General features: G+C 36.9%; 1 protein-coding gene across 3 annotated transcripts; it reads right to left on the bottom strand.

Moving 5' to 3' along the window:
- Positions 1–190: 190 nt before the first annotated feature.
- ptger1b (prostaglandin E receptor 1b (subtype EP1)) lies at positions 191–7,055 on the bottom strand. 3 transcript variants are annotated; one of them, XM_051888348.1, is made up of 3 exons: positions 5,822–6,833; positions 4,192–5,033; positions 191–3,118 (listed from the first exon to the last, which is right to left on the bottom strand). In XM_051888348.1, the coding sequence occupies exons 1-3, from the start codon at positions 5,871–5,873 to the stop codon at positions 2,849–2,851; spliced, it is 1,164 nt and encodes a 387-aa protein (XP_051744308.1). In that variant the 5' UTR covers positions 5,874–6,833; the 3' UTR covers positions 191–2,848. The 3 variants fall into 3 exon arrangements, with proteins under 3 accessions (XP_051744308.1, XP_051744309.1, XP_051744310.1); XM_051888349.1 differs by having other exon boundaries at positions 4,192–5,048; positions 5,822–6,825; XM_051888350.1 differs by having other exon boundaries at positions 2,973–3,118; positions 4,277–5,033; positions 5,822–7,055.
- Positions 7,056–9,283: the final 2,228 nt, after the last annotated feature.

The raw sequence follows: 9,283 nt of genomic DNA, 5'->3' as shown, positions 1-9,283 counted from the left end.
CAGTGCAAGTAAACAAGGGAAACGCAGTAAATATTTATATTTCTTTTTCTTTCTTAGAAAATCACATTTTCAATGTGAGAACGGATGTCCAATCTTATTTTGAGAACTGATTTACGTACCAAACTGCTCTCGATTTTGACAATAAAGTTGCTAGTAGAAATGGAAGTGCAACATACATGGAGACAGACAGTGATTTTGAGAACTTCTCCAGAAGTAAACCTTTATTGGTCAAAATAATATTCATTAGCTTCTGAATTCTACAGCTTTTCAAGACAACAAATAACAGGGCAAGACACAAATATACAGACACAAATATACAGACAGGTCTGTCATGCACATGTAAAAGTTCGACTTTTAGGCTGCAGTGATTTACTGTATTTTTCATTATTTGACTTTTATATATTGTATGTAATAGAAATACTGAAGTGCACTGGACTATACTGAATCCTGTGCAATAGCTCTGAATCGAAAAAAGCTTTATGTTCAAAAACATTTTGGTGAAGTCACTATAAGCATCATTTAACAATGAATCATATAATGATCCAGCACAAAAGATGGTGTATGTTTGTCCTGAAAATTAACAATTGCAAAACCCAGGCTCAAACAACACTTCTTTTCTTTGCTCTTGTCCTCTGAATCCTCTGCATCATGGTTTCCCCTTTTTATATTTCTTTTCCCTTGCAGTTTACATGGGAACTAAGGGTTCGTTTTTTTATAACAGATATTTGTCATCTTTATAACTTAAAATGTCATAATAGTTTAATTGACTCATTGGCATTTATGATTATAACAATCCTTCATTAACAATTTAAATAGTAAAATAATGGAGGTGACATGATTAGGGCATGGTTGTAGTCCATTTCACATTCTCATTTAGCACATTTTCACATTCTCATCTACTTTTTCCAGACCCTTGGTTCCAGAAATATTTTCCCCATTCATTTTCTCCATAGGCATTCTAGAAAATGATTTCAATCAACCCTACAAACTTTGAACTGAAGCAAAAAAGTATTTGAAATTCTGTGTATAAAATTTGTTTATGAGGGAATGAACTCATCCCTTAAAGCATTGTGAATTATGTAAATTAATAAAAAAAAAAAATACACAGTGGTACTATATGAAATTATTGGCAATAAGTCATTGATGATAGTGTAAAATTGAAATGACCAATAGCATTTTGTTTATATCACAGCCAGAGCCGTTGAGCTTGGTAAAGCCTCAGTTTCCTTCTAATCTCTAACCGTTTCTTCTCCTAATCTCATCCATATTGCTTTAAAATATAGTATTCTGTGCAGAATTCAAATGGGTCCGATTCGTTTTGTGGTCTGCGCCGACTCGCGGATATGATCTGCTCTGTGCTATCGTGTCCCTGAACCGGAGCAGACTGTGTGCATGCTGCGGAGGTTCGTGAGACAAAAACGTGAAACAAGACTTCATTCGCCTCAATGGAAAGCATATTTACACTTTCTGAATCGTTCCTTATCCCCTATATAATGCACTATGTGCTATTCACCATGTAGAAATAGTAAATGTGTGAACAAGTGACAGATTTCAGCTGCAGCTTCAGCAGCTATTTATAATGTAGGGGGCGGGACACTTTAGATTCTAGAGAGCATTTGATTGGTCAGAAAATCTGATGAGAAGCTGAAGTGCAGAGTGATGTCAAAAAAAACGTTGATCCATATTGGCAGAAGTGAGAGACTGTATGTTTTGAATGATTATATCTTCTAAATGTGAAATTTGTCATTGTTTTGGAGCACACTTGCTTATAAATAACAGTAACATATTCATACTAAAAGCCAAAAAACTTTTGATTTCATGGGGACTTTAAAGGGGTACTTCACTGCGGGCAAAATGGGTTTTCAATAAAACAGAGTCTCTTGACCAGAGTCAAATACCACCTTGCTTTAGTAGGAAATACTTCTTAGCAAACTTGTAGTCATAATGGTGTCGACCTGTATTGTTCTCGGGTGCAAGAATTCAAAGAGTAAACGTTTAGCGGGAGTGAGTTACTTTCAGCTTCCAGTAAAGGATCCTGCGTGTTGTAGGGAGTGGCTGAAGGCTGCAAAGAATCGCAGATATGGAGAGATCGCCACGGAAAATCTGTTTTAGGCCAAACAGAGGGGAAAAACTGAAAGAAACTGCTGTTCTGTCAGTTCTGGAAAGCAAAACGGCATTGCGTACAGGTAAAAAAAAAGCTGTTGCCATAGTGTTCTATTTTTACCATAATGATGTTTAAAGAGTAGACAAAGTACAATACAGTTTTCAGTGATAAATCTACTCATACAATAACTTTTTTGTTAATAACCCTCTGTCGATCTGACCGTCCATGGTCAGGGATACAAAAATGCGGAAGTATAATCTGTAGTTTTCACAAAAGCCCTGGAGATGTCAAATAAACATCAATTTCTCAGTCCAGGTAACACGAAGAAGGAGTAAACATTGTTCATTTACATATACTACCTGCACTGTAACAATACAAAGTGGGTTGAAAATTGGAGAAATTATGCTTTAACAATCTCAGAGTTCATGGTAGGTCTGTCTTGAAAGATTGTTGTTAAAGTCAGTTCCTTTATGGAGAAAATGAATGGGATTTTTACTTCCAGAACACCACTGTGCGCAATTACAAAGCTTATTGAAGTCTGTGGTTAATCCAGAGCATCGCTGGCATTACAACTACCAGTAAGCTGCTCCTTCATCCACCATTCAAGGAATACAGTAGGAGCTTACGTCTACTTTCAGTAACGCTGCACTGCAACGATTTGGTTAATAACCAAATATCCTATTTCCAATTTTTTTTCTTTCCTAGTCTTTTCCATGTGGTAGAGTTCAAACTACATTCGCTCCATTAGTTCAAATTAATTGCGTTCTTCAGTGAGTTCTGGAAGGAGCTGATCTCCCACCGCCGGAATGTGCTCCCCTTAAGGTCACTGCGGCCGGTGGTTAAGCGGTAGATCTTTCTGAGGACGGCCCGGCGTAGAAGAATATAAACCCAGGGGTCCAGAATCTGGTTCCAGGAGGCCAGGCGCACTCCTGTTACCATTAAAGTCCTGTAGGTTTTCAGATCATTTCCCACAGAGCCACTGTATGAGCTGGTGACTGACATCAGACCGAAGATCTGTCAGAAAAACAGAGGAAGTTAGTTGTAGATAATATAAAGCAATATAAATAGCAATATAAAGTCTTTGAATTGCTCAGAGGTTGCTCATTCATGTAAGAGACATAATGCATTTCATCTTCACAATGTATTTGGGTCCATTTTGACCCGAATAATTACGTAAAAAACACATTGTTTTTAGTATGTGAACAAAACTTTGAAAATGTATCAAGACTACAAAAATACTTCATTTAATGTTAATAGATTTTTTAAAACAGTGTCTTTTTAAATATCAGCTTTGTTTTGGGTTGCTCAGCTCAGAGAAATTGTTCTTTGAAGAATTTAATAAGAAAGGTTCATACTAAAATTCTACAAAGTTTGACTGCAGACTTTGGTATCTTGGTACATCTGAGTATCTCGGTTCATCTGAGCACTGTATTTTTCACAAAAATAGGATACTTTGTCTCTTGATAATATATCCAATATCAATAATACAAAAAAATCTAATAGAAATAGTATTTTCAGCATTTTTATTATGCATTTAACTCGTTTTATATATTTTTATATATTTTATATATTCATTTTAATATTCTTTTATGTTTTCAAATTAATATAAATAGTAATCATCTAATTAAGATAGATAGATAGATAGATAGATAGATAGATTTGTTAAGATTTGTGTTTGTAAACAATCTATAATCTTTATTTGTATACCTGAAATAGTAATTCCTGAAATGAATAAAATAGTTTTATTTTATACCTCAAAAGCATACACAATTAGATCTCATGCCTATTTAAAGAAATTTTGAGCATATAAATTAACATTTGTCACAAAAATAGGATACTTTGTCATTTGGTTTCTAATATAAGAATTTATATATCCAATACAAATAATAATAAATAATAAAATATAATATACATAGTATTTTCACCATTTTTTATGTATTTTGTAACTAATTTTACATTATTTTATTATTATTATTATTAGTAGTAGTAGTAGTAGTAGATACATAGATAGATAGATAGATTCTGTATTACTTGTATATAATAATTCTTATCTCCTTGCCATAATTAATTGTAACGGTCAAGCTCACCAGCAGAGGGCTCCAGCAGATGCAAGAAGTGACCATAATGCCCACCAGCTGCGTCACCATCTCAATGTCATGCGATTTAGCTGACCTGCGGTTGCACTTCTTCCTGCGGAGACGGGCGATCACCAGTGTCATCACGCTGATGGTGTTGCAAATCAATGCCACGGCCAGCGAGGCCAGTCCCAGTCCAGAAAAGAGCAGCACAAACAACACGTCTGTCATGCCTGTTTTGTCTAACACCTTAATGAAGCACCAGGTCCATGGGTACTGGTAGGTATATGTGCCCAGATGAAAGAAGGGCAGCAGTGCTACAGTTAAAGCCAACAACCATATCATCACCAGCACCACCTTGGTGCGTGCGGTGCAAACCACGCGGGCATGCAGGAGAGGCCGCGTTACACCCATGCACCGCTCGACCGCCATGCCACACCCGAGAAACAGCGGGCACAGGCCAAAGAACACCATGCTGCCGCCCAAGAAATGGCAGGTGGCATCGGGATGGTTACAAAATCCCCCGTCAGTGTAGAGGCGCAGAACCAGGGCACCTGGAATAACATGACCGGCAAGGTCTGTCGCCACCAGACAACTGGCAAACAGCAGGAATGTGGCTTTGGAGCGTTTCCGCAGGCGAGCGTACGCTTTAGCCAGGATGATCAGAGCTATGATGTTGGACACGATGCCCAGTGTCATCGACAGGCCTGCTGCCGTGGGGTTGTGTGTGGAGTTTTGCCTGCAGCGCACCGGAGACATCGTCTGGGTCTGATTGATGAGCGCTCCATCCTCAACCAGGGCTGAACAGTTGCAGTGTTGGATCATCTCCAGGCTACGGGACAAGTACCATTGACCTTAGAGACACATAGCTAAAAAATAAGGAAAAGGAAATAAGGAAAGAAGTGTAAAGCTGAGGCATTTAAAGCTGAGATGAGCATCTTTAACTCAGTTATGTGCATATAGCTTCATTAGCAAACAAAGATGTAAAAATAGTGATGTACTGTTTAGTTTGGCCACAAAGCTCAGCGATTTGGACCAATTTAATCAGCAAGTGATTATGTTCCTTCCTGTTTATGCTGTTTTTTCTTGTTTACGCACAAACATTTATTGAGGGAAGTTTTGTCCAGAGGTCTGAAATTATACACTGACACACCTTAAAGAAAACTTTAGTGAATAGGAACATTGTTTTTCACAATTTCCTCTTTAGGGTACATGAGAAAGCAAAAAGTGCAGTACAAATTGCAACACTTCTAATCATTCACCACTTTATTTTTCAGTAATGAGAACTAAACAACTATTTGGAGATACTGCAATAGCAAAAATAAGTACAAGTAATATTTAACACTGTAAAAATGTTGGTCACGTAGTCTAAATTAACAGTTTTTAATCAAAATATCATTTAATGTCGAAATTACTGTAACTGATTACATTACACCAAGTGTAAAGTATTTTAATGGGTCAGATCAGGTAGATTAATATTCATTAATAAGATAATACATACGATTAATACAATTTGTATTGCAGTGGTTCAGATCACAGTAGCCTACCAGTCATTTGAATAAGTCTACATTTTAGCTTGGAGTTCTTTTTTGCCTCTATGCTTATTTCAATTTAAAATGAGGAAAAAAAGAGAAATATTTACCATTTGAGACGAGTTTCAGATTATCCAAAGCTGCACCACTCCACCTGAACATCTTATAACGTTTTAACCAACACAGGCGGAAAAATGAAATAAACAGCCCTTGAGAATCGAAAGGCGATATCAGACTCCCATCATCCGTTTAGTCTGAAGAGTCTTACTACTTAGGCTATTCCTGAGGAGAAGAAAAAACTTATTCCAGTTCGAATAAAAGTGTCTTTGTAGTCTAAATAACAATGTTCATTGGTATTAATAGTATCTATCGTCCGAGAAAAGTCCAATGTGAACGAATATAAAGTAGATAAAAACACGCAGAGAGTGCGACGGAGATCGTGACGGTCTGCGGCGTGACCCGCGCGCGCTGCTGTATTTATAGTGCTCAGTGCGCGAGACTCGCACAGCAGTTGCTGCTGCGCCTTAAATAATGAAGCGTCACTGTCTGTCCCACGGTTTTGTGGTGTCATGGATGCTTGCCAAGCATCATGAGCGCGTACAGTATATGTTTACGCATCAATAGCCTATTAATTAGTTGATATCCAGATATACTTTTTTGCACACTATACTTTTTAGGCATCATTGGCGCACTGCAGTAGTTTTGGACGTCATGATGCTCAGAAATTATGCTGTCTAGGTAGACGGCCATGGGCGCCAAGGACCTGTCAGTTGAAAAATATAGTGTTAAATGTGAAATCAATAAGTGCCATCTCATTTAGGGTAGGCTACTCGTTATAATTTAGGTCTCAGTCCTTCAGTTTAACGTCAGAAGATTTCCAACCTCATTCAAGGTGACAGAAATATGCAAAGCAGATTTTAACAGCATTTTCCCAGTTATTCATGAACTGTAACCTCTTATCAGACAATGATCTGCTTAAGTGACAGTCCAATATTGCCAATTAGATGAGCGTTTCCTGTGAAAAAGAGTTTTTGCATTTTAATGGAGTCTTAGATCTGACAGGTCTGAAATATGAGACCAGATTCACAAAACATTCTTAAAGGCACAATATGTAATATTTTTGGATTAAAATATCCAAAAACCACTAGAACAATGTTATTTATTTTGTTGACTTGTGTACTTACTTTATCCAGATGTTTCCAAGAATGTTTAAATCCAGAGAAATAAGCAATTTTAAATTATGTTTTATTGACAAAGTTCGGGAGGAGCAATGTTCAAATAATCTGACTAATCATCATTTCAGCCAGCTGTCAACAATCAGTAATCAACATATCTACCCAATCAGCATGAGTGAAGGCCTATATATAAACACAGTCGACTCACTCATATTCCTGGACAGTTTTTTCCCTCCACCACCCCATCTCCTCACACTCACCTGGTTACTTTTCTAACCAGAAATGCGGGGGGAGTACTCCAGGTTCAGGCCCTCTCCTCGGACAGCACGCCAAATACGCATACTATTTACTATGATTATTTGTAAGTGTGAACTCGAGAACCAGGACACGTGTCCATGTGTGTCGCCTATTAATGACATCATACCCGCGTTACCCTCGATTTCTGTTTTATTTTAATGCTTTAAAATATTATATGTTTTATTAGACAAGGATACATTTATAGACAGAAAACTAATTGTTATATAGCTCAACACATTTAGTCTTATTGTTTGAATCTCGTTTTCTTGATTTTATTAATATGATATCCTAATATCGATTACTGCAGTGTGCAACAAGTGTCTCACAGAAGACGCCTAGCGAATGCACAGAGTAACATTATAACATCATTTTGAACACACTCAAATGTATCTAATATGATAAACAGCGCTGAGTTACCCCACATACGCTTGACCGGAAGAAGCGGAAGCGGCGACTGTGGCATATAGTAAAAGTTTTGCTGCTCTCGAGACGTGTGTCGCGACAGTTCATGCGAGTTCAGTAGTTCTACCTGCAGTTACAGTAGCTCCGAAGCATTGTTTTGAAATCGGCCCATTACTATATTGTTGAAAAGTCGTTATTTTGTTTTATTGGCACACAAAAATATTCTTATAATATTAAGGTAGAACTACTGAACTCACATGAACTGTTTTAAATATGTTTTTAGTACCTTTATGGATCTTGAGAGAGGAAATGTCATTGCTGTGAATGCAGGCCTCACTGAGCCATCGGATTTAATAAAAAAATATCTTAATTTGTGTTCCGAAGATGAATGAAGGTCTTACGGGTGTGGAACGACATGAGGGTGAGTAATTAATGACATTATTTTCATTTTTGGGTGAACTAACCCTTTAAGGAATTTACTGGGTTGTTTCAAATGTTGAGTATTCAACGAGAATCACCATACATACAAATACCAAAGCAATTCTTAAAGGCCCGCTGAAGTGTCTTGGGACGTGCAGCATTATTCAATGTGTTGACGTGATTTCAACTGAAACAGGAAGACAGGGCGATACTAGGGATGGGCAGATCGATGTGAAGTATCAATATATCGATACTGACGTTGAGTATTGAAAGTATCGATACTCAAATTAAAATATCGATACTAAGGTGTGTGTTTTTTTTACCAGTTATTTTGTTTATTTAACAATAAATTTAATGCATACAATATGCATTGAATTGTACAAATAATTTATAGTAGAAGTGTTTTCCTGCTCATCTGAACACGCAAATGCTGCAAGACAGAACCAATCAATCACAGAGTGTTCGCTCACTGCCGACACTACATTCAAACAGGGCTGCGTTTAGTATCGTAAGAAACCACTGATGCTTTTGGGAAACGCAGCCCAGAACAATGCTTAACAGAAGACAGAAAAATATAATATTATTATTATTATTAGTTATTTCACAATAAACAAAATTAAATAATAGCCTACATAGTTTGTGCAATTACATTTATTTAAATTGAACGTTAAAAGTTCATATTGATGTTCTGTCAGAATACAAATGTTTCATTTTATGGGTGCAACAGCCTGTCACTGGCAGTCCCTTATGAAAATAAGCCATTACTACAGTGACCATAGTTCAGCTAGGCATACAGTAGGCTTATTTGTAGATTTTCCATGGTTTACCAAGTAAACATTTTAACCATGTGTAAACAAAAATATAATCTAATAAACTGCAATTAAGGCATATTGAATGTTAAAATGCCTTTCAAATATAATGTTAAGTGGGTATCATAACCCATTTTACTCTTAGTAATTCAATAATTGAATAAATGTTAAAATCTATAAGTTCATATTAGAGGTATCGTATCGGTATCGGCGATATTGGCCTTGAAAGTATCGGTATCGTATCGAAAACAAAATAAGTGGTATCGCCCATCCCTAGGCGATACATCGAACAGCCACGCCCCTTTTTAAAATAGCCAATAGCGTTTCGTTTATATCACAGCTCGGCCAGAGCCGTTAGACTCAGTAAAACCTCTGTTTCCTTTTAATATATAACCGTTTATCGTCCTAATCTCCTCTAAATCACTTTAAAATATAGCATTCTGTGCAGAATTTAAATGGGTCCGATACC

The sequence above is a fragment of the Ctenopharyngodon idella genome, chromosome 3 (assembly GCF_019924925.1).
Source record: "Ctenopharyngodon idella isolate HZGC_01 chromosome 3, HZGC01, whole genome shotgun sequence".
NCBI lineage: Eukaryota > Metazoa > Chordata > Actinopteri > Cypriniformes > Xenocyprididae > Ctenopharyngodon > Ctenopharyngodon idella.
The sequence above is the reverse complement of the archived record's forward strand: the minus strand, read 5'-3'. Positions and strand labels throughout refer to the sequence as shown.